Raw genomic sequence first — 26,249 nt, 5'->3', positions numbered from 1 at the left:
TTCATATTTTCAGAAAACATATAGAATCTATATAAAGAGATACATTTACCCAGCAGTTCTATCAGAAGAGCTTTTGAGCAATGATACCAACTTTGCAGAGAGTCCTCCCGTGGGAGGATCACCTTGATCCTTTGGATCAACTCTAAATCCTGGCTCTTTAGGAAAGCCATCAGAGCTGCTTCAGGTAGTGTTTTGCGTTTCTGAGCAGAGACACTTTGTTTTCTATTTTTGATTTGTTCTATGAGTCACTGATGAATTGAAATAGAAATCAAAACTGCTCCATTTTTCTGCACCCACTTCCTTCAGAGTGAGCACTGAAGGGTTAATAGTTGCATGTGACCTTTTCAGTGGGCTGCTTGGGCTGTCCAGGGAGGGGTAGCAGCTCTGGTGGAGAGGCCTGCCATGATGTTTTTAGGGCTACTTGTTCAGCTTTGGTCCCCACCTGTGATGGAGTGGAATTATGAAGCCCATTTTCTTAGCTCACCAGAACCGCATGGGAGGGACAAGAGGATGAGACTAGCACCTCCCTGAGGTATTCACACTGTTGTGGCTGGAGGACTTTGGGAACTGGGGTTTTAGTCTGGGAAGATTCTTGCTAGAGGTTGTAGCTAATAAACATAGCTGGACTGAATTGGCATTGTCTCTTGGAGTTCCTTGGGCTAGACCACCTCATGCTCAGCTCTCACCTGTAGCTCCAAGTAGCTGTAACATGTGCAGCGACCACACCCCAGTAAACTGTCTTGGCCAACTGGCCAAACCAGGTGAGGATAGCCAATAGGTCTTTGACCCTCAGCATCCCATAGTTTGAATAAACACGTGGTTGTGTCCTTCTTTGTAGATCCTGCAGCTTCACTTCCATCTTCAGGTACTTCAATTAAGACTTTTTCAATGGCTTTAGAAATGTGGGCATTAGGAGAAAAAACAGGAATAAAGAGTCTGCACATGGCAGTCTTTAAATACTAATTTATATCTATCTTACCACCAAGGACTGGAATTCAAGATGGATAATAAATAAGACTACCCCCAAAAAGAAAAAAAAAGATTAAATGCATAAATAAATACATTAAAATATTATTAAAACAGGCAGCATGCACTGAGTTCAGCAGCTAAATCAGCTGATAAACCAGAATGGGCAACATGCAGCTCCAAGCAGGAAATTAAAATATAAAGATTTTTAAAAGAAATCAGAAAAAGGATAAAAAAATCCTGGCCCTATCTATGGGTGATATGATCCTTATCGCTTTCCATCACAGCCATATTTTGCTGCCAAAAAAACATTAAGTACAGCTTCCCACCCCAATAATTGCCACCCATCCATGATGTAGTACAAAGTCCCTCCTGAATAAAAATGTTTGCCTGCTAGAAAAGAGGTAACTCGTAGAAGAGGAAGTTCTAAAGATGGGTAGCTACCACCAAATCAACTGGAAGGCTTTAATCTAGTCCCATCATCAACACAATTAGTCCAACACAAAATAACGTGAACTATTCTTGAGTCACATGTTGATTGCCATCCACCCTGAGAGGCCATCATCCAGTACTATACCATCAATCACTTTATCTTGTCTATCCACATGGTCTTCTTACAGGAGTGGTTTACCATTGTCTTTTCCCACATAGTATGAAATTAACAGAAAAGGCATATTTGCTGTTGTCACCTAGAGCATCCACCTCCAACATTTTCCTAAAGCACTGCTGTCCAATATAGGTGCCTGCTTGCTTTAGCTGGGAAGTTGGGATGACCTTCAATCCTTGGACCTGTTAGAGCAGGGTTCCTCAACCTCAGCAACTTTAAGATGAATGGACTTCAACTCCCAGAATTCCCCAGCCAGCCATGCTGGCTGGGGAATTCTGGGAGGTGAAGTCCACCTATCTTAAAGTTGCTGAGGTTGAGGAACCCTGTGTTAGAGTATCTATTCTAGATGACTCTAATGGAGTATATATTCTTGTTGTACACTCCCAACATTCTTCACTCATTCCTCCTAGGAATACTCCTCTGCCACAATGAGGCAGCACAGCAGGAGTTAGGGGTTGGGGGAACATATAAAAGGACTTAACTAAAATGTGGGAAAGCAAGCAGGCTGCCAAATGCTAGAAAGATGGCTGTACAATGAAAAATGCAATATTACACACACACACACACACACACACTCTTTGGCCATCTTGTAACAAAGTAGAACCCTCTTCCATTCCCTGAGAATGTCTCTGACCTCCTCTTTGTTTTTGAAATAATTTCTAAGGCACATTTTCTTTGCCTGACACTATGCTGGATTGCTATTTTAAGGCTATGCTCTGCACTAATGAAATGTGAAGTATCTTCACTAGCCTTAGAGATGTTATTTTTACATGTTGTTATTTCACAAAACTTTCTTCTGGGCACTAATCGGAGAGGGAGAGGGGCAATTTTTATTCATCCTGGGTGGAGAAAATAAGAGTTAAATCCTCAGAATGCTCAAACCTTTTGCCCACTTTTCTTTTTTGCGGGGGGGGGGGGAGGGATTGGGGTGAGAAAAGTGTCTAAACTGAAGCAGGTTTGTTAGACCTTCAACTGGCTTAATGGATCTATTGGATCTTTTAATTTTAATTAGCAAGAACTTTGCATTACTTTTATTGGGCAGTTTGCTGCCAAATTTTAAAGGTGTATCCTGGGGGTACTGGGGGCTATGTGACTCATTCAGCTACAGTTTGCACACCTCTAATATAGGGGGTGAGGGCAATGTCTGTATGAAGGCTATAGTAATTGCATGAATTTGATACACTTTTTTTAACACTTCCTCCATTGAATCATTCTTGTTTCCATGAAGATTTCTCCAATGTTCCTCTTGAGGGAAATCTCCTTAGTGGCTATGGAATTGTGTGGGGATGAAATATAGTGAAAAGTTTAGACTCTGAAGAATGTTTTTGAGAAATGTAACTGCTTTCTTGAAGTGCACTTCAAAATTCTGAATTTCAGCTAATCATCCATTGTGTTTTGAATTTCACTTGAGGAAAATCTCTTTGGCTGTTTTGTTTTGAATGCGGTTCTTTGTTATATCTTAACTTGAAGTCTGAATAGTAAAGAAGAGTCCTGAATAATGTACTTTATATATTTTAAAAAGCAGAGTTTTTCTTTGTCCTTGAACAAATACCAGAACATTCCTCATTAAAAGTACATTATTATAGCAGATGAAGAGAACTGAAAATAAACATTTTCACAATAGCAATAACAGCATAATAAATCAAAGCATCTGTTATTCCTGAAAGGTCACATCCACTATTAAATATTTCAGTAACACTGAGCATCTGAAAAACTTTTTTCAAGTGTACCATTTGCTCTATTGTAAATCTGTAGGAACTGAATATACTGTAAGATTGAAAGTGAGAAATCTTTTTGCTGTTAAGGGCCAGATCCTCTCAGACTTCATCTGTGGAGGATTATAACCCAGCAATTAGTGGGGTCCATCCCTAAAATGATGAAGGATGCCCTTTCTTTCTTGATTTCTGCCATTCATCATCATCATTATTGTTATTATTATTCCTCCTCCTCCTCTTCCCTCTCCTCCTCTTCCTCCTCCTCCTCCTCCCTATCCACTCATTCTTATCACACAGCTGAGCCCATCACTTACAGAAGGCTTCTGATATTAAACCAAAACCTCAGGTTGCTCACTCCTGATATAAAATTAGTACCCTACAAGAAATCGTTGGATACAGCCAAGTGAAACTTTTTATTCCATTCCTTCCAATGAAAAAGCTTTATCCCAGCCTACTTCACACCTTCCTGTCAAAGATTTGCTGTACTATGCAAATAGTTCTGATTCTCTCCGTGTACAAAGGTATTTGCCTAACAAAAGATGTGAACAAAAGAAGCTATATACAGGCATAACTGGCAGGAACTTGCATGAGTGGAACAACATTCGACAGTGTAATCTTAACTAGGTAGAAGTTGCATTGATTAAAATTGGATTTGTTTCTTTAAGCTTTTGTTGTAGAGTCTGTTTACCCATGTAATCTGTGTTGGGAAGCTTGTTTATCCATATAATCCATGAATCCATCCACCTGATTTATTATTAACTAAGAGAGGATTGCTCATATTTTTATTCTGTGGTACAATAAACTCTAATGTGAACTTTCATGGTTAGCTTGAACTTTTATTTTTCACTGGTCTTTGTTACTGAAATTAAGGTGAGGAACTGATCAGCTTTGAAGCCTATTGATCTCTTTCTATCTGGTCCCTAATGCAACATCAACATCTTTCCACATCAAATGCAAAGGGCTGTTCTAAGGATATGCCATATCTTAAAATCTTGGGTGCCCCAAAGATGGCACATGTTACACCTTTGCTGTGGGAGCTGCATAGGTCCCAGTTTGCTGTCATGTCTAATTCAAGGTGTTTGTTATTACCCTACATGGCATGGGACTGGGTTACCTGGGGGATCATCTCACCCTCATTATATCAACCCATCCCACCTGGTGAAGCAGAGAGCGTATGCTATAGACCCCGTCAACAAAAGAAAGTCAACTGGTGGGGCCTAGAACAGCCTTCTCTGCTGTTGCCCCCACCCTATAGAATACCCTCCCCTCAGAGGTGAGGCAGGCCTCTACTCTCTCGACCTTCTGGGAAGAGGTGAAGACCTGACTCTGCCAACTTGTATGGGGTGAGAAGAGGGGCAACCAGCCCTGGGATGGCTAGCACCTTGAAGATGCTCCTGTAGGTTAATATCCTTATCTACCAGCAGTACCTTGGAAGATTATTTATGTATGAATATGGTTTTTATTGTATTTTAATTAATATTCTTGTTTTTACTGTAAACTACCCAGAGTAACTCCCTAGTGAGATGGGCAGTGACCAAATTTGAAATATAAATAAATATAAATAATGCCCAACGCATTGGACAGCACTTGTTTGGGAAATGCTACAAAGATCAATGTAGAATATTACATAGTGTCTTTGGCACTCCAACTCCATTCCTTCATCAAAGTGGCCTCCTGACAAAATTAATTCCTAAAGGATCTTAAAACTAGCAAAATATAATGGATTAGAACTAAGGATGTGTCTTTTCAGAGTGATAGGTATGGCAATTACCTATTTCAGATACAATAGTGAGAAATGACTCTACTGAAATTTAAATCAATAAAATTCTTGATCAACCTTAATGTTTTGCTAAGATGAGAAATTACAATCATATGTTAAGTCATGAGAAAATGCTGAATGTAAGCCTATGAATACTTTTATGCCATCTTAATTAAATTCTGTTTTGACAGTGACTAAGCGTTAATTATTTAAAGTACTTTTACTATACTGGAATTTTTTAGACATCTTGTTTCATGATAGCTGTAACAGCCACTTTTTATCAGTTTTATTTGATTTATTGTGTGAGATAGTAATAAATTGTCTTGACTGCAATTTAAAAATAACTAGATTGTGTTATTATAGATCACCTCCTTTTTCCAGATTTTTGGAGGACAGTCCAGTATTTAAATTGGATCCAAAATTATTTCACTAATATAATTCATGTTTTCCACAATGTATATTTTATAGTAATTTTACTAACAATTATAATTACAACAGTAAAAACTAATACAAACTAAAAAAAAAAAAGAATAAAAAGTAGAAGGTATAGAAAAGAAAGAGAAAAAAGGGGGAAAACAGAAATAGAAAAGAAAGAAAAAATATAAATATAAATATAGTAAAGAAATATATGTTTGTGTCTGTGTGTGTGTGTGTATGTGATTTCCCATCTCCATCACAAGTATAAACAATTTTAGTAACTTATTACCTTGTCTTAAAGTACAACAAATGATCTCTTCTTCCCATATCCCATCTCTTATCTGTAAACAAATCCATAAAACCTCATCATTTCAGTCCTGATGTCAGCAAAAGTCAGCATTAAGGGTTACCAGAGATAGCAAATCTTCTTCCATAACTTCTTTTAGACACAGTCTATCTATAGAGGCAGACACTATTAAAATTAACTTCTGGGTTGGTTGCTCAAAAATATCCTTCAAAATGTACAATGTTAAAATGTTTTGCTTCATTCTGTAATTGTAAGTTGAGTTGGAATGTTCTTCTCCTTTAACTGTACTCTTTAGTTCCCTCTAGTGTCCAATTTTTAAAGTCTTATCTTATGTTATTTTTTTTTAATTCAAAACAAAAGCAGTTTCCCATGGGAAGGATTATTTATATTTAATTCCAGATTCTTATTTCAAATTTATCTGGACCTCTAGTCCATTTTTCAACTTTCTAAAATCAAAATTTTAATCACCCCTTTGCTGTTTATTCCTTTTTTTTTTTTTTTTAAAGTTCTTAAACTTACAGTTAAAACTTTCTTTTGCTTAGGATTGAAAGAAGCTTACCTGGTGCTATCAGACTTGTTGATCAAAAGATTTCTAATACCTGAAAAGCAGTTAACAGGCAATTTCCAAAAGTGATTAGAAAAGGAAATATGCAAATTTAGTACCCTTTCAAAGGCACCAACCGCAGCTTGAGAAAGGTGGCTATTCCTTCATCTCCCAGTGCTCTAAACCCTTCAAAGAATACTATCTTGTGGTCTCCTCACAAGGAGGAGCTGTCTGGAGGACTTGTGGGTGATGTCAGGTCCTCTCCTTGTCTGGAGAGGAATTATCAAAGAGCGGCTCTACTTGACAGCACTTCATCCTGCCGCAGTCATCAGCTCCGCTTTTCATGGAGCCTTCTTCAGTCCACCATTTCTTCCTTGGAAGTCTGCTTTTCCACAAGTTACAAATGAAGAAGTTAGTAGTAAAGTTACTAACATATTGTTCTAGTCTCTCTCTACCAGTTCAAAGATTAACATGCTAAACCAAAACAAAACCAACAAAACCCAAAGAAATCCCCATCTTCCTGTGCTGCTGTTACTTTTTTTTTTAATTTTTAGAACTGTCTGTCCATGAGTGCTATCCAACCCCCCTCCCCAACATCAGCATCCAATCCACTCATTATCTGAGTTAGCAGAAAATTATACTAGTTTGAAATTGGTTGGCCGCATAATATCTCCCTATCTTATCTCTGCTCCTAGTCATAGCCCATCAACTTGATTTCCCTCCAGGGTAATAGCTGACAAAGCCTAACCGATTTTCAATACTTTGTAGCTGCACTTGGTCATTGTGAGATAAAATGAGAATAGACTATATTACTATTGATACAACTAAGGAAGTTTGTCTGATTCAAGGGCTGGGGATAAGATGAAGGCAATGTCATGTTGTCACAGGGGAAAAATATGTGGCCAGGGCATGTTTATGTTATGGTTAGGTGCAAGTGGGAAGACAGCAGTATCTAATCTCCCAGAATATGTAACTATCACACATATACAAACACCGATGTACTGTTGATAAAATTCTTGCATCTCACAAATAAGCTGGTTGCACACATTATAGAACCAATAGGATCTATAACAGTACAAAGGGATTTGTCATCCACCTAATGGTAGGATTCCTGTATAACAGGAACATGCAAACTTTTTTAGGCTGAGGGGTCTTCCCAAAAGTAGCCAAAGCCAGGAGAAAAGCAACATTTTATTTTATCTAGTATAACTCCTTTAGGTCAAGCTCAATTCCCAATGACTTCATGGACATGTCCATGTAGTTTTCTTGGCAACAGTACAAAGTTGCCTTCCTATTGCCTTCTCTTCAGATGCTTCCCAATCTAATTTATGCCCTTGGAATTTCTTAGTAATCTAACCCAGTAAAGCTCTGCTTAGCTACTTGAAGCCAGACATTTATGTTGTGTACATTTTAATTCAACTTACTTACATTGCAATTCATATGATTATTTTCCTTGAAAAAAAATACTTTCCATCTTCTGTCACATTAAAAATTACAAATCAGTGTCAGTTTGTTAAAGCCATCCGTGACTGTTCTCGAGGACCACATGTGTTCTTGGGAGTCTCAGATTTTGCACCCCTGCTGTACAAGTGAGTCATCTATGCCCTCCTCTGGAATAATACAAACTACATAAAGAGCTGAAGTCACAGGAGGCATTTCACTACTTTTCCAGGGGTATGGTAGAATACAATGTTTGTAATATTGTTAGGTGGAAAACGTAAGGAGGAACAACTAAGGCCCTAGCCATTATTTTTGCCATAAATGGTTAGAAGCATTTTATTCCATATACTCCCCCAAATATATTTCCAATATCCTTTTTCAATATGATATTTATAATTATTTAATACTAAGCAAGCAGAATATTGTTTTTGTGAGATTTAAATTCCAAGTTTCTTTCTTGGGTCCATGTGATTCCATTTCCCTCACCATCCACTACCTACATTTGTTATTAGATGCAGTGAAGATAACTTGAACTCAGTTTTCACTGAGCAACTTTGATTGCCTGGGTCATATGGAGGGAAGGAAGCCAATATTCTTGAGTATTGTATTTGGGCATAGGCACTAACAGTAAGCTGCAAAGGAAGGGAAAGAGGCTAGAATTGAACACATTCTGCTACTGATAAATCACAGGGGTCACAAACTGCTGCCCGCAGTTGCCAGAATTCCCAAAACATCTCCCCTGGCTTCCACTAAGATCCTGATTTTTTAAAAGTTTATTTTAATAAATAAAATTTGAAACATGAAGCTGGCATGCTACAGAGGGGCAAAAAGTGTGGCCAGAGATTGCAGGCAGTCCACTAGCATTGTATCTGTGGCCTCCAGAGCCCCCCAGAGTGGGTGGTCCAGATTATAGTCCCCTTTTTGCATTGGGGCAGTAAAGGTTTTAAGGGGCAAAATGGGTATTTTAAATCTAATGGGTATGTATTAATGGGTAATAAATGGGCAATTAAACCAGGTTTTATTAGTACAACTGCAGTGAGTTTTTCTACTTCTTCAATAGCCACATCTTCTGTGGGAAGTATCGGAATGAAAATGAATTCTTCTTTTTTATGGCAACTCTAAAACCTGGTAACTCACATTATGATCAGAAAATATAAGGACAGAAATAATTGATTCATTAACTGAGTAAAAAGGGTGGGGAGGAGAACAAAAAGATTTAGCAGGCAAGGAGACAAATGAAATTTAGGAGGTGAACTGAAGTTACCTTCTTAGCTGTGATAATTACAGGTTCTTAATCCATAATATGAACTGTCAAACATATGTACATATATTAGCTTTCCTAGCTTCTTGTTATTTCAAGTAACAGAGCATGCTGTAGTAGTTAGAATGCCAGATTAGGACTGGAGAAACATCTATTTATATTTCTACTCAGTCTTCCATCTCCATGAGGGGATCTTGGCCCAGTCATTCAGAGACTACATACAGCTGCCAGCTCACACATTTTTTATCCTAATTGTGCCATAAATATGGGGATGAAAAGCTAGGATATTGATGTAATAAAGAAAAGAGAGTGTGCTTTTTCACCCTAAATCTTCTTAAAAATGCTGAAAAGACTGAAAAACTATGTGGGTTCTGAGTTTTATAATAGAAGAAAAACAGCATATAAGTGGTGTTATGTTTGCTATCCAATTCATCCCCATTAGAGGTACTTTAATACATAGAAATTTGTAGAAACATTTTCACCAGGCTGCCTTATAATCTTCCATCATGACCAGATCAATATTTATTTCCATAAAATAAATGGAGAAGGTAAAGGAATGATGCCAGTCATATGAAACTTATAGCACCAAGTGGAACCTTACTGGTTCTATATGTCACTTAACCCCTAACTGCATTACTACTCCATGACCATCTATAGCCACAGTACTCAAAAAGGATAAAGGGAATGTCACCAGCTGCTTCACTCAACAAGTTAGACAGTGATGCAGACATTTTAGGCACACAGGGATCTTCATATTGTATTGCAAGAATTTCTGATTTGGAACACTTAGTGCCATTTAAGCTAAGCTGCCAACCCTAAGAGACCACCTCTCCAATTATGAAACTGTCTGGTTGTTAAGATTGACAGGAGAAGATGTCCTTGCTGTTAGACTTTGTGGGAAGAGAGCCCTCTTAGTCTATTTAGCAAAAAATCAGAAGAACTCTAGTAGGAACTTTTCCACCTAACACATTTTATGAAAGGCATAACCTTTCATGATTGGTGACTTATTTCCTTCTGTCAGAGGCTCATCTTTCTGGCATAGAAAAAATGGACTGCCCCCTTAAAATGTTTAGGAAATCCGTAAAGATACAGCATTTTACATATACATCATTTTGTTAGCTACCCTAAGTGCTTGCCCAACCAAAAAGGAAGAGTATAAATCACATCAAATCAGAACAAAATAAATCATATGCTACCTTCATTTTGCTAAAGAAAAAAGGTTGGTATGCTCTGAGTGTGATTAATTTAATATATCAGGTTAGATTCAGGAAAAGAAGAGAGAATTAAGAAGCTGTGATTTTGACAATTGGAAATTATTTATCATGTACTGGAATAGATAGTTTAATTGGAATGCTGTCACTTCAGCTTTATTATTTTGACAAAGGCATCTTTGATGTGTTTTGTCATTTCTTTTTAAAGCCATCTATATTTTAGAGAGAAAAAAAATATTCAAAGAAAAATGCATTTGAAATCTTATATCACCCAAAGGCTTCAGTGCTGGGGTTCACAGTTGGGAATGCACTGCTCTCAGAAGATTTAAAGAAATTAAATGTAAATCAGAAATCAGAAAAAAAACACATTTGCAACTATAGAGGAAAGAATGTGTCATTTGTCACAGGAATATTTACTAAAGGTCTGAGAACTTCTTTGGTGGGCCTCGACAGATAAGCAAAACAAAATACTTCTCATGTTGGTTATTGAAGAGTCAATGAATATAACAAAGGGTATAATAGTGGAGAAAATGGGACATAAAGCTCTGCATGTGTGTGTGCGTGCACCTTCAAGTCACTGTTGACTCCTACCAACTGCCTGGACAAGCCTCTGCAGTTTTCTTGCCAAGGTTTTTCAGAAGCAGTTTGCCATTGCCTGCTTCCTAGGGCTGAGAGAGAATGACTGGCTCAAGGTTGCCCAGCTAGCTTTGCCCCTAAAGCAGGACTAGAACTCAGTCACCAGGAGCCAACATTGACTTGAAGGCACATGCACCCGCATGTGTGCACATATTAGGGTTTTCAATTATGTTCTCACAATTATTTTATTGTCTCATTTTTATTTTAACTAGGCAGCTTCAGATCAAGTATTTGAATAAATCTCTCTACAAGGTACTATGAGAGTTTGATGGTAAAGCAGAATAATCAATAAACCAATACCATTGCTCATAAACGTTTTCTGCTTAACCATTTGGTAGTCTCTATGATCTTAATTACTTAGTTAATTTTCAGGGAATGCAGAAGTTCAAATCTATTAATATCATAAATCTAACATAAACTTTGAGGCTGTTTTTCATTTTGTGTACTATAAGTTCTCTTACTGGTTTAAACACTAATTTTAGCTATTCCTTGTGCCTCATTGCTTTAGCAATATCTTAAAGATAGATAGCAGAGATAGATTGTTCTTGCCCATCCCAGAAAGGGTGGGCATCCTTTGGGTCCTTTCAATTAAAGATTGCCATGTTGTGGGATTTCAGAGATGTGTCTTCTCTGTTGCTACTCACATCTTCTGGAATATCAGTCTCCTAGAGGTCCAACCAGCCCTTCTCTTCTCTGTTTTAGAAAACCTGATTTTTCAAACAAGCCATGGATGTTGTGTGAGGTGTGATGAATGATGAGAGATGATTGAGATTATTTTTATGTACCTTCCCATGTTTTGTAGTTGTTTTTATTGAATGTTTAATTGTAAGCATCCTTACAAATAATAATAATAGCCATTTTTCACTGCCAACTTTCCCCGGCCTATAGTATATTCAGCAAAAACATTTTCTCAGAAGGTCAACTCATGTTAGTGCTCCCAGGTAAACCAGACAGGAAACATGACTAGATGAGCTAATTCTACATTATTGTAAGGCTACATTAACAGAATCTTGCAAGTCTGAAAGCACAAATCTCCTGCCCTCCATATTTACCACCTGAGTAGTTAGGGCAGGTCTTTCCTAAGTTTCTTTCTCTGGCCATTACTCTGTCACGGTCTCCCTTCTCTTTTATCTGATCATTCCCTAGACAGTATCTCTTCCCCCCCGTCTTCCAAGGTCACCCTCACATTCCACCCTAAGTCCACTATAAATGGACTTTATTGTCATTTATTTAATCATTGCACAAGAATTAGGGGAATATTATTATGTGTACTATTTCATCTAACAAGGTTGATATATTACCTATGGTTTTAGCATGTTTACCTGTTTTTTGCAGAACAGTATGTAACAGATATATCATGCCACATTCATTCCTCTTATTTAAATTCTGCAACATTATTCAGAAGGGCTTGTTGGTGTTAGTTTGGATGTTTATATGACGTTCTTGAGATCAGTGCTCACTCTCATAGCTTTAATAGTATCCATCTATCAATGTATATACATGAAAACTGAGAAGAGATGCTAGGATTAACAAGCTTTGCAGTGATCTGGAAGTATATATCAAATGAGTGTCCTCTTCTTCGAATGTTTGCTTCCAGTTCCCCTTAAAGAGAAATGCATTCATTAGCAAAAATCTAGTGAGGGGACCAAGACCATCATTTGCATAAGATTTCTTATTTCATAGATCTTATTTCATTATATCACCACCCAGAGTCCCTCCTTGTGGGGGAGTTGGGCGGTGATATAAATTTGACATATAAATAAAATAAATAAATAAAATCTATGGAGAATAAGATTGACAGTAATGCATTAGCTTTTTCTTGAATTGCCAAGATACACTTGACTCATAGAAGTCTATCATTTTTTGTGAGAAATATGTACAGCGTTAGAACAATAATATGGGTAACATTGCTCATCAAGACCAAAGAAATCCCCAGAGTGATGCACTGTAGTCAAAGTGTCATAGAAACTGACAGCAGCCCAGGCAATCTCACTCACTCAGAATGCCAGCGTGACTCTGCGGAGGATCTTTAGAACAAAGTTCTATTGTACCTGCTATTGGGTAATTTCCTGCTATGTGAAAATCAATTATTGCTCTGAGGATCCTTAATATCTTGCTTTCTGCTCCCTAATGGCAAATCATTAGGTGTGCTAGAGTGTCTAGAGATCACCAGTGAGCATTTTCCTGTTGCAGCAAACTGTAGACTCTTCAGAGTAAAGCATCAGACAATCACTTTGAAGAATTCTGTTAGCTAATTTTCTGCTATGACTGAGACAAATTGAAAGTAATTGACAAAACTAGGTGATAGAACAAGAAGCATTTGAGGCCATCAGTAGAAATATGGCTTATCCTAGTAGCAATGGCTTCAACATGTGGATAAGAATAGATATGTGGCCCACCTATTGCTTCTGACATCCCCAAGGCAAAAGTGTCATCTGTTATCTTAGGACAGCTCCCATTGTCTTTGTTCCCAGATATTGACATATTCCTTGTTCACCTAAGATTGCTACCCACAGCTAATTTTTGCCAATACAGAGTGGGATGTCATCACATTATCCTGACTTATTTGTAGTTGGAAAACAATTAAACCCTCTGGGATTGGGGCATTTAGAAGGTGGATTGGAAAGAAGGGCTTAAGGCTAAACAACCAAGAGATGCATTAAATTATTGAGAACTGATTTATCCCAGCACAGGTTCCCCTTCATTCTCTAACTCGAATTACATTCTAGTTTAACCTTGATCCTGAGATTCCCAGGTATAAAATAAAACTTCCCTGATGGGTAGGGTTAGACATCTGGCACATATTTTAGACTTCTCCTTCAAACTGAACTTCAAAAACATTGAGATCTTTGAGACTTATAAGGATGTTCATGTACAGTAGTTTTCTTGTCAAGAACATGAAATGATTTGCAATTGGCTTCTTTCAGGCCTTTTTTTTTTTTAACCTTCCAGTGTAGCCCTCAGTTCTGGGACTCCCAAAGGTCTCTCATTCAAGTATTAACTAGGCCAACTATGCTTAGCTTCCAAGTCCAGACAAGATTGTCTAGGCACTGCCACCTGGGGGTAGACAAACATCTGCTTCCTTAAATGTTATTGTTTTATTTTGTTATGTAGTACTCTAAAACGAAAATTCAGATGCCTCGATCCAGATGTGTATGGTCTATATATTTATTTCCATCTTGCAGAGAAGAAAGAAAAGCCCTTAACCTACTCCTTTTTGATTGAAACTAAATAAATGACTGGTGTTGTCAGGGGTAAGGATGTAAACAAACTCCCTCAGGAATCATGCTCGAAGTAGATTTTGGAGTTTGCTTCCAGGAGATCCCTGACAGAACAAATGCTAACAAGAAGAAAGTCCAACTATTCACCTTTATTTCATCATGTTGCAGGTCATTTATGTATTCAATTTTAACCTGTTTTTCTTCAAGGACCTCCAGGTAGAGCTCCTATTTCTGCCTGAAAAAGGTAAGTGAGTTGAGAAGTAATTCACTCAAAGTCACCCGGTAAGCTTCCATGGCTGAGGGTGGACTTGAACCTGGGTTACCCCTGTCTTAGTCCAGGACTTTAATCATTACACCAAACTGGCTCTCAAAATTCTCAAATTTTTAGTCAGTTCCCATTTATTTTAGAGATTATTTCAAAGGTTAAGGGGATTTTGAAGACTTTACCATGGGAGGAGAGGAGGGTATCATGATCTTCCACTAACTTAGCCATGACATGGCCAACAGGATATGTGGATGTTCTATCTTTCTATCCTTCTGCTAATTTCCCCAGATTTCCACTCTTAAATCAAATTTAAAGGAAGACATTATGAGGGAATGGCACCTGTAGAAGCACCACTGCTCCCTAGTTTTTGAGGAATTGGAAGAATGTCTCTTTTCCCAAGAAGCAGTTAAACATGTCCTACACCTAATTTCTATCTTCAGTTTTGATGAACAGTCATTTGCACTGGCTCTGATGGAACCTATCTCAAAAATATGAGAGACATATCAGGTTTGTGCCCCTGCTGTTGAGTATCTCTTGAAAAATTCCAATTTAAGTTTAGCAAAACAACTGAATATATAATCATTGAACTGACCATCAATCCTAAGGTTTTCTTGTAAATAAATCCTATTGAAACTATTGTAGCTTCATTTCTTCCTATTGAAGTTATTGTAACTTCACTCTTCTTTTTAATTTTGTACCCTTGTGCTTTCTATTGTGTTGTTTTGTAAGCTGCTCAGAGTTGTTATAGATTGGGGCAGCCTATACATTTTATAAATAATAAAATCATATTTAGCACTTGTAACTAAGTCCCAGTGAAAAGAGGGGGCTTATTTATCATGAGGTTGCAAGTCCAACTAAAATGGGAATTAAATGTGGTGAATTCCAGTTTAAGCATATTTGAGCAACTGGTCTGTTAATAAAAAAAGATGCTTTTTAAATCTTTCTGCAAGATAAAAATGCTCCCATGGTACTATTATAATATTGGATGGGGAATCCAAAGGTTTGTCTCTCTCTTTTAGCTTGTAAGTATCTCTATCAGAATTATTTATTCATCCATGTATTTAAGCCCTGTTTTTACATCATATTTCCACTGTTAAGAACAGTTTGAGAACAGGTCTCAAATTGCACGAGAACCTACTTTTAGCATGGAGATAAATATCATCCGCCAATTCCTGTAGATCAGGCTATTCAAGGAGCAATTGAAAATTTAATGGCCAAATTAGCCAACCAAAGTATTAAACCATAGTGCTCACTTTGAAGAAAGCTGGGTAGGATAGAAACCACTTTTAGGGCAGAGTGCCCTAAGTCTGGGTCTGTGGGACATGAAACTGAAATTACAGCTCACTGATTCCACTGTTCCCTGAAAAAGCCAGAATAAATGGTTCTAAATCAACTGGTGTCACTGACCTTTCGCCAGGTCCTCTGTTTCTAAGTTTGCAGTGACATCACATTTCTTGACACTCTTTCCAACTTCATCTTGAAATGCTGCTGTGTTTTACTGACACACATAGCCAAACAAATGAACTCCTCTTTCTCATGTATTTTAGTAATAATTTATGCAGCTGTGGGAAACAGGGTATTTGCTTTCAGCAGGTTAAATATTTGCCTTCTTTATAGTTAGAAAAAATAGATCATTGGAAACATATTTCCTGGTAGATGAAATATTTTAAAAACCTGAAGTTTCTGAAAAGAGAGAGAGAGAGAGAGAGAGAGAGAAATGTGTATATGTAGATAAAAACCAGACAGAGCCCTTGCACCTTTAACAAGTACACAAGAGACAGAAAAATCAATATTTGTAGCTATCCTCAGGTGCTTCCAGAAAATAATGAAAATGCCATTTTCTGTCTGGTTAATACTGTCCAAGCACTAGCTCTGTTCAAGGATGATTGCTCATTATCTTGACCCCATACAATGCAGAAGGCGGCCTTTTTGAAGGTCAAACTGCTTTCTCCAACATTCACTTCCTTTCTTGTTGCTGTGTTATAAAAAAGAGGACAGTCTCCTTCTCCTTTGAAAAGCCATATGTCTAGTGAAGTGTTCGACTATCTCCAGAATATCTTTTTGGATGAAAATGGGCAGATGATAGGTTCGTAAGAGTTTTGACCGTCTCTGCTTGGAAAGGGTAGAAAAGCAAGGTGAAATTGACAGTTCTTCATTTATGTTGTCAGATTGGTCAGTTTCGCTGTTATTGGTCCTTTGTTTCATCTTTAACAGAAGCAGCAGGTGAGAACAGCCTGGAATGGCTGGGATGGTGGAAGAGCCTTTCCATCTATAGATCCCTCTGAAGGCAGCCACTGGGATGGAGAGAAGTCACCTGCCATTTCCATTGTTTTCATAGTTCCCCAGAACAACATTCTGCTATAGCATTCTGGGAAATTTTGAGTGGCGGATGGCATTCAGTTTATTTGCCATTTGTGTTCAAATGACATTACATTTCCAACCCCACTTAGGAAAGGACCAATTTTTGGGGGGTGGGGGGAAGGGGGTTACATCTGGTCTGCAGAATCAGCTGGAGAGGTTTCCTTATGTTCTGCTAGATCATCAAAGACTCCTGTCTCCTCGGGTCAGACAGTCAAGCTGCACTCCATTTACATTTGAAAGCATTGCCCTTCAGTTACAAGGAATTTGGATTTTAAAATTGAAATCCCTTTTAAAACAACAAAGAGTATCTATCAGCCCTTCAAGGGAGGCCAGGTCAAGAAATAGACACTGCAGGGATTCCTGGATGCTACTTTATTGTTATAAGGTATAATAACAGAATCTTGAAAGCTTGTCCGAGTTCATCTCTGTCCCCCTCTGTTTATACTAAACAAAGTCAAGGCAGAACAGGCTAAACCACATAAAAACTAGTCAAAGTTAGCCTAACCAAGCCTAACAAGTTATGAGCATTCAGCCATTGGCCTTTCATTGTTTCAACATGTGGCATGAACATATCCATTATATCATCTGGACCTGAAGCTTGGGTGAAATTATTAATAGATCAAACAAGTCATATAAATTATGGCTAAGGTTTCTTACCATAACCTCTAATTCTCAAGTCATCTAGATCTGGAATAGAGAGTTAATCTGTGGTTAATCATCCGTTCTAGCCTTCAGACACAGAACATAGAGCACCTGGAAAATAGGGTTGTTTCACCAATAGTGTCTATTCTGTTGCTGTTGCATTATCTCCTCCCCCCGCCCCCCATATAAAGATAAAAGGGAGACATAGAGATAGGTCTATCTGACTGAGTAGATGACCAATAGATCATGGCAAACAATTTTCTGCATTGCCTTACTCCCCCTCTACCAGTCATGTACTGTATATCCTTGCAACCTAGATATGGTAGTCCTAATACAGAGAGTGCAAGAGGTTCTTCCTCCATTCTCACCACAGTTGATCTGTCCCCATTTTAGCCATTAAGGATTTTTTTTCCCAGTATTGGTTTATAAAAAAATACAAAAAATGTGAGTCTACCAACTAGCCCCCAGGAGACCATACAATATGATTGCTCACAAGTTGGCCCAGTTTTCTAGACCATCTGGTGTCAGAATAGCCAAGACCTGCCATATAAACTTAGAGAAATGTGAATCTCTAGAATGAACTCATCTCCATTATTTGAAATAAATGAGTGACCAATGTGTCAGTCCAAAATATATCAGTTGTGGAAGTACTGCGCATGCCATCATCTCAGTGGTACTAAGCTTTACCCATTGACTTTCTGCTTTCCATGTAATTGGTAAAGGCATACTACTGCTGTATATTTTTAAACTCAAAACTAAATCACTGTTCTATTTGGACTGAAACAAAATATGAAGCCAAAGTATATAGGGTGTAGCTTGATGAAATACTGAAGGAAGTTTGTGGAATATAAAAAATTGAATAGAAAATAATCTATTTACATTGATGGTGGTTAAAATAAATGAAACATTAAAAAGGAAGGAATTAAAGAAAAAAAGGGGGAAAAATATCCATATGTATCCATATAGTATCAACAGAGAATCAGTTCAGTCCTTAAGCTTATAATTGAGATCATAGTGCTTCATCTTCTCATTTTTGGAACATAAAGGTTTTTCAGAAATAGGTAACACACTTATATACTGAATCCATTCCTTGGGATCAGAAGATAAATTTATTTCAATTTACATAAGATTATCCTCTTTCCTGAGCCCCAGGGTTGGTAGAGCCAAGATTTTTCACAAAAAATGACACGTCATATTTTAGGAATATACTTTAATTTCATATTTACTTCTTTATTATATTACTTTCCAAAGTTGTATTAACATATGATTTGAAACAAAAACAAAGCTATGACTGGACAACAGAATACCATGTGAGTTAAAAACCCCTCAAATTTCTTACAGTGTCAACACAAAAGCAATCTAATATCTAACTCCTTTTAAACATTCATTGAAGGAACCCATTAGACACAAATAATATTTTCTGATAAATTGTTTTCATTAAGTCTTAAGAAGTATGCTTTACATGTCTTAAAACCTAGTCCCACTGATTTTCCAAGACTGGGCATTCCAATTCTTTATTCTGTCATATAACTGCTGCTGTCATTCATTTTTTTAATTCCTTAGCAAAGAATGCTGTAAATTAGAATTCAGCAACAGTTGGAGAGCCACAGATTGATTACTTCTGAATTACACCATGCTCAAATCATTGTTTCTTTAACTTCCCCTTGGCTAGAGCATTTCCCATAGGTCAGTGTTGTCCAAACTTGGCCACTTGAAGATGAGTGGACTTCAACTCCCAGAATTCCCCAGCCAGCCATGGGAGTTGAAGTCCACTCATCTTAAAGTGGCCAAGTTTGGTCAACACTGCATAGATCCCTCTCTCCCTCACCTTCAGATGCTTCTCACCATAACAAGTATCCAAGGATGAAGGGCTACCACATATTCTTTTATTCCCCCCCCCCCCAAGCTATTCTATTGTTCTGTCCATTGACCCAAGGACATCTTAATCCTCAGTTTATCTGAGAAAGGAAACAAGGAAGATGATGAACTTTCTTTCCTCAGATGCATTGCAGGATGATAGGGAGACCCAAGAGACTTGCTTCATAGGAAGTTTGCAAGAACTACTGTCATGCAGAAAAATTGGCCTGCATTTTTCCCTATCAATTCTCCCTCAGTTTGATGAAATAAAATTTACTTTCAGTATTTATTCCAAAGAAGAAAAGAATACAGTTGTGCTGCGTATTACAGAATTTCCCCATGATTTTCACTCCCTTTAGGTAAATACACATTTAGCCGCCCAACTTGAGTTTTGAAGGAAACAACCAGGCTTAACTAGCAATTGCTATGAAGGAAACAAAAAGGAAAAAAAGCTGAAGAGAGGGTGGATTTTTTTAACCATCTGTTTTGTTTTCTACCCAAATGCTTATGGCCTTTGCAGAAGCTTTAGAGCATTGGAAATTCACCAGCTTTACAGCCGCCTGAAATCATTCCTGGTTGCTATGGAGATACTGTTCTTTCATTATGAATCCTTCTTGAAGGTGGAGGGCATTGGCAAGATTAAATATAACTGCCTTTCTTTCTGAGGGGACAGAGAACAGAGTCCAGAGCTGCACGAGCACTTCACCTGAAGAAAATAAGCATTAAGAGTTAACATCTTCATTCAAAGAACACAAACCAGATGTGTAATAAGGTCATTATCCAAGAGAGACATGTTTTTCAAATCCCCTGAAATTTCAGATTGCCCTCTAAGGAAAATCTGCCTGTGAAGGTACCATTGATTTCTGAGATATGACACAAATGCTGTTTTATTTAGAAAAATGAAGGATACACAAGGAAAACAGTGTCGCTTCTTCTCAGGAGGGTCCGACTTGTTCTTACATGACTGAAAAGCCAAATGACTTGGGGCATAGCTCTAATAAACTGGGATTGTCCTAGGTTTTAGATCTCTTAATAAAATTTGTTTTGAAGGCCAGCCTTATTATTAGGCAGAGTTAGTAAGGCTGCTGCAATATGTCGTTGGTGGGACAGAAACGTCTGTTCCAGAAAACCTTCCCTCATACCCCCTGAGTTAACCTGCTGCCCTTCTGTGCAATGGAAGATGCTGCCCCATTGTCAGAATTTAATAAGTTTCATTTATTAGACCAGTCATCTTTTTTTATATGGAAGGGTTACTCTATGGCTGCAAAATATCTTGAGGTGGCCTCAAGATATATATTTATATTATTATTGAGGGATATCTCCTAATGGGGACAGTGTATTTCATCACAAGGAACAGGCTAAGGCAGCTTACTGATAAAACGATGGAAAAAAAGATACTGCAAAGTGATCCAGCCGGCAAAGGAGTTCTGTAGATATGTAATTGAGATTAAGACTGTAACTAGGAAAGCCTTGCCCTGCCTTAGGCACTGCAGCACTTATGTATCAATTTAAAAAATGCATTGCTAGGAAAGAGGACTGAACTGAATAAAACTTGCACATGCTAATTTATATCAAGAGAGCCAGTTTAGTGTTGTAGTTAGGGCATCTGGCTAGAAACCAGGAGATGATGAGTGCCAGTCCCGCCTTAGGGACAAAGCCAGCCAGATGACCTTGGGCCAGTCAGTCTCTCTTAGGCCTAGGAAGGAGGCAATGGCAAACCACCTCTGAAATCTTGCTAAATAAACTGCAGGGACTCATCCTGACAATCACGAGGTGTCCACCCTGACTCAAAGATGCACACATTTAGAAATAACTGTATGCTTTAAATGAAAATGAATCTCACCTCATTACTGTAGGAAAGACCAGGATCAAGTGACTTGTGGGGCCTATTCAATCTGCTTCCAAATGGTCATTACCGATGGGCTGCCAGTATTAGGGATAACTAAACATGCAGAAATGGCACCAGTACCAAATTCTACCTTTTAAAAACTGAGAATCTGCTGCACCGGTTTGGAAATGTATTACCAGTTGATTTCCAGGGCTGATCAGTTTTAGCTTTTAAAGTAGGCAAGATCATATATCACAACTAATTATAACATGGTTTGTTTAGTTTCATTGTCTAAATAGTGGTTTATGGATTAATGTAAATATAAACCCAGCCATTATAGGTTATTCAAACCCTGATAGACTCTGTTCCATATGGCATCTTCATGGAATGTGTCCACATCAGGAACTGTTGCCCAAGATTCATATTCCCATGATATAAAGGATATGAAAGTTTTTAATATCACATATCTATCCACAGGATAGAAAGACAAAGCGCACATGGATGCAAGAAATAGGAATACATTCACTAACAGATCATCTTGTTCAGTAAATACTCCTACAGATTGCCTTCCATACCACAGAGTATTAAATAGATACTAATTAGGAAATAGCACTTTTAATGTTTTCAGGGACTGGAGGAAATTAGGGAAGTACATATGAGGAGGAATTGACTTTATGGAATTTTGAAAACACAGAAACATTTGCAAATTCAATTGCCAGTCTAAGAGTGCTTTATTACATCCTCTATTTATCCTACTAGGAAAAGAACTGGCTTTGAACATTTAGCATTGGCCCTTATTATAATATATATACCTCTTCTAATATGCAAGTTGCTTTTTATTTGCCACATTTAAGCATTAGGAAAAAGTTTCTGTTTAAGGTACAATACAATTCATTTCAAAATCAAACATGTAAAATGCTCTAAGCTGTTTAAATGAAGCCATTCAAAGGCAGAACAGCAGTAGGAACAAATTCTGGTTAACTCTCACATATTTTGGAAGAATAAAAGAGCAATTCCTTGTATGCTTCTTGAATTGAAAGCCCATTTGCGTTCACTGGAGCAAATTACTAAACAAATATACATAAGTCTGAAGCCTAAGAGTTCTTTCATATCTCTATAAGTCCAAGTTGCAACATTGAGAAGATGATGGAAAAGGCTTTGCCTGAAGCCATAGGCAGGTGTATCCATCCAAAAAAGAACCTTTGTCCAGTGCAAAAAAATAAATAAATCTAGTAACAGAGCATCCCCCAAAAGATGGCTGACCAGCCTCTGCTGGAAGAAAGGCCTCCAGGAAAATTCACAGTCCTTTCAGTCAGATTCAAATCCTACATCCTCCAGATAATTCATCCATAATTCCCTGTCAATTGGCCATGCTGCCTAGTAATTATGTGGTTTGTATGTCAACACAACTGGAAGGAACAAATCAGAGAAGGCTACTAATAATTGCTTCTGTTATCAACTGCTTTTACCATTAAGAAGTTTATCATAATATTCAAAGAACATTTTCCTTCATCTGACTTAACTGGATTATTCTAGTCCCGTCCTCCTAGACAGTGGAGAAAAACGTTCATATATAATCTTTCAGGAAATTCAACATCACTCTCATCTTCCTTTGTGATGCTCTGGTCTCCATGCTAAACATTCATAATTCTTCAGATTTTCCTCTATCCATTACATGTTCTAATCTATATCCTGCCTTCTCTATATCTTGGCCAGAATTAGGCCCAGTCTCCAGAGGAAATATGTGTAGTGCCAAATATAATGAAGCTACTCAGAACACATGGTTCTATTAATGCCACCTCCAACTGATACACTACTATCTTGGCTATTCACGCAGACATGAGCAGAAGTCCTTTAATTCTCTTCTAAACTTTCTGAATTAGTGATATGCTGGATAACTGTGTGCTACCATTGAATGATATAGAGATAAGGAAAGGGTATAAAACCTATAGACTTCCATACAGGGCTCAGTAGTGATGAAAGTTGTATTCTAATGAAATTGAATGGAGGGGGGGTCACTTCCTAATATAAGAGAGGAATTCCATAGTAGGGAACAGATTTTTCTGCCTAAGGAAGGGTGCAAGATCAATATATGGTACCGCACAAAAGAATGTAGGTGAAGCTTGCATTAAGACTTCAGAATATCTGACTTGGTAAATTCCCTATTTTAAATAGCAATGGAAATTCTTTTTTCCCATTTTATCAATGTCCTTTTGGAGCATATACTTCCTATTACAAAGGTGGGCAATCTGAAGCCCAGAACCCAAAGGAATTTTCATTCATTCATTCATTCATTCATTCATTCATTCATTCATTCATTCATTCATTTTTTTTTTCTAATTTATATAGCCACCCATCTCAAATTTATGACTCTGGACATATATGGTTCCTGAAGTCACTTCTGAAAGATTGGTAGTGCAGTCTCCCCACCACCACCACCCCACCTTGCCATTTGATGCATAAATATATCAAAAGTAGAGAATAAACGTTTGCATGGGTTTAAAATACAGATAAATAAATTATACTGCAAAACCTGAAAAAGTAGGAAACATCTGGTTCCACTCAGGTGTATACCATGGTCCTGTCTACTTTGCAACATGGCATATACTATGCTAAGCCACAATGCGGTTTCTTTGACTATAGCTTAGTATGACATGTCAATATAACCAGTTATGACTTATTCAACAAATCATGATTAAATAAGTCATGGAATAACACAATGTATGAGTTTGGCCAGTACATCTAAGCTGCCTCACAAGGATGTCATGAAGCTCAAATATGGAGATGAACATGGGTTAAGCTTCTTACAAAAAAAAAAAGGAAAAGGAAAAGGAAAAGGAAAAGGAAAAGGAAAAGAAAAAGAAAAAGAAAAAGAAAAAGAAAAAGAAAAAAAGAAAAAAGTCAATGTAGTGAATTCACTTCCATGAATAATAGACTAGACTGCTGGCTAAAAAAGAATTATCTGTTAAGCCAGACTAGAGCTAAAGGAAAACTTTGACCATGTCTACATGGCTGACCTTGTCAATCATCCTCTCCCACAGCCAATTCATTCTTTTGTATGTGCCAGCAACACATGATCCAGAAGGACTGGATCAATCATCTCTCAGACATTTTTGAGTTTTCCAGGCTATCGAGGATGCTGTCACTTCCTTTCTTGTTCCTGGGATTCAGGGGGTTCTGCCAGAGAGGAAAAAAATAATCTGTGCTAGCCAAATTAGGCAGGTGGTATTGCTACAAACAGAATTGAGGAGGGGGCTTATGCCTCCCCATCCTTTTTTGCCCCTAATTTTATCTCAGTATATGGTTGCAGGTGATGAAAGGACAAGGGAGACAGAACTCCTGTCCTTTGTCTTTGCCTGAGAAGAAAGGAAATATCTAAGCAGTTTGGATAGTACGGTTGAGCAGGAGAGTTATTTTTGCCCCAAACAGCCTTTGAGTTTTTAGGGCTAAAACTAACGACTCAAAATCATTTGATTCAATTACTTGATTTGATTAGGATGTTAACACAACATGCTAATCCCCTATAATTCAGTTAACCTAACCTGTCATCATCAGGGTCTTTATCATCTGAATACATCATGATTATGTTCATATAAGCATGTTTAATTGGCCTTTTGAAAAGTGCAGGAAAGGCATTTCTCTGACATAGCTAAATTTGCTTAGTGTTAAACCTGGCTAGCTTTTTTGTGGTTTTGTGTGTTATGCAAACTCAGCCTGTGTGGTTAGTTCAATAGATTGTGTAAATCCAGAAAATGTAGTAGCCAGATTAACTGTGTTGTATGAAGCCTATGAAAACAGACCCATTCTTAAGTGTGCTATTTTGTTATATGCCTTCATGCTCTGTAATAAAATGGATTGACTTGGCCATAAAAGCTATTGACCACAATCTCTGGAATGACTTCATTATAAGTCGTACATCAGCATTTTCTCACCTTAAGAGCCCTGAAAGTCGTCTTTTTATTGCAGAATTTAACATTTTAACAAGAGAGCTTAGATTTCACTATATTAACAGTTCATAAATATCCTTACACGAATTCTTGTCCCTTGAACTTTATTGTTCCTAGATGCAAAGGATTTTGGAAATGTCAGGAACACAGATCCAAAGTAAAAAGACACATTGCCACCATGGGCATCTCATCGCAGGAGAGAGGCAAATAACACATACATGCAAAGGGACATCATGGACTTAGACACCAGCACTGAAGTACATAATGACAGCATTGATGTGATGACATCATAGTGCATGTATTGCCATTTTGACAACATAGTTTGCTGCAGACATCTCTGAATGCCACCAACACCATCCAAACTCTTTCTCATGCTGATAAAAATGTCTCCTTAATTCCACACAAGTAGAAATATTCTAGGTACAGGTTATCAGATTAGTTTAATTTAGATGGGAGTATAGTGAAAACCTGTGGTACAGTTCAATGCATAATTGTTTTGACATCCACCCCACTGGGTTCCATAGGAATATCCATGTAAGCGTGCAATAGTCTTACCTTCATGATATTCCATTCATTGAATTGTCACCATTTGGCCAACTATTCACTTTTTCATAAGAAGCTAATTTTGCTTACAGTGTTTGAGGGAACTGATAACAACTGGCTGACAAAAATCTTACTGTTTTGTTTATATGACAGTCAGAAGGGAAATAGCTGGTATCTATTTTACAGCTGTTTATTTGGAAACTGCAACAGAATATGGTGCCAAGAATAAAAATTAACTTCCCAAGTGCAATGGTGAAGAAAAGAATTAAGTCAGATTCATTCACAAAGTAAATCTGGCCCTACCTGTAATTTAGCACCTGACTATCAGAAGTGACAGACAGACAGACTCCTTTGTTATGAATGTGCCTAGACATTAAGGAGAGGCCCATCTAAAGATATCCCTATTATTGGGCATCCAGGAAAGGACTTTCTCCAGTATCATTCCCAAGCTATGGAATGTAGTCCATTGTTACTTTTAGCCCTCATTCATTCTGCCTTTAGAAAATCTGAAGAACATCTCTCTTTAGGCAGACCATTAAATAATACTGATTAATTATTCTTGCTTTTATATTGCATATTCTGTATTTTGGGTGTATGAGAGAGTATTGTTCTAAACCATAAGCCACTGCAAATGTTCATTTTAACAGAAAGGTGGCATAGAAATCAAATAAATAGTTTGGGGAATGTGGCCCATGGGGTGTCACTCAAGGGTTAAGCACAAT

General features: G+C 37.6%; 1 protein-coding gene across 1 annotated transcript; it reads right to left on the bottom strand.

Annotated features, from left to right (window-relative positions):
* Positions 1-659: 659 nt before the first annotated feature.
* Positions 660-25,555, bottom strand: LOC112541310 (serpin I2-like). The gene is given in 9 exon segments (XM_088132218.1): positions 660-913; positions 3,219-3,340; positions 6,331-6,370; positions 8,768-8,868; positions 8,870-8,936; positions 12,399-12,534; positions 14,817-14,827; positions 19,688-19,915; positions 25,540-25,555. Coding segments are annotated over 9 exon segments (975 nt in total).
* Between the last annotated feature and the right edge of the window lie 694 nt (positions 25,556-26,249).

This window comes from Python bivittatus, unplaced genomic scaffold, assembly GCF_059951505.1.
Source record: "Python bivittatus isolate LINGU-HERP-01145 unplaced genomic scaffold, Pbiv_v1 ctg000980_np1212, whole genome shotgun sequence".
In the NCBI taxonomy this organism is placed as follows: Eukaryota; Metazoa; Chordata; class Lepidosauria; order Squamata; family Pythonidae; genus Python; species Python bivittatus.
This window is presented reverse-complemented; position numbering and strand designations above follow the sequence as displayed.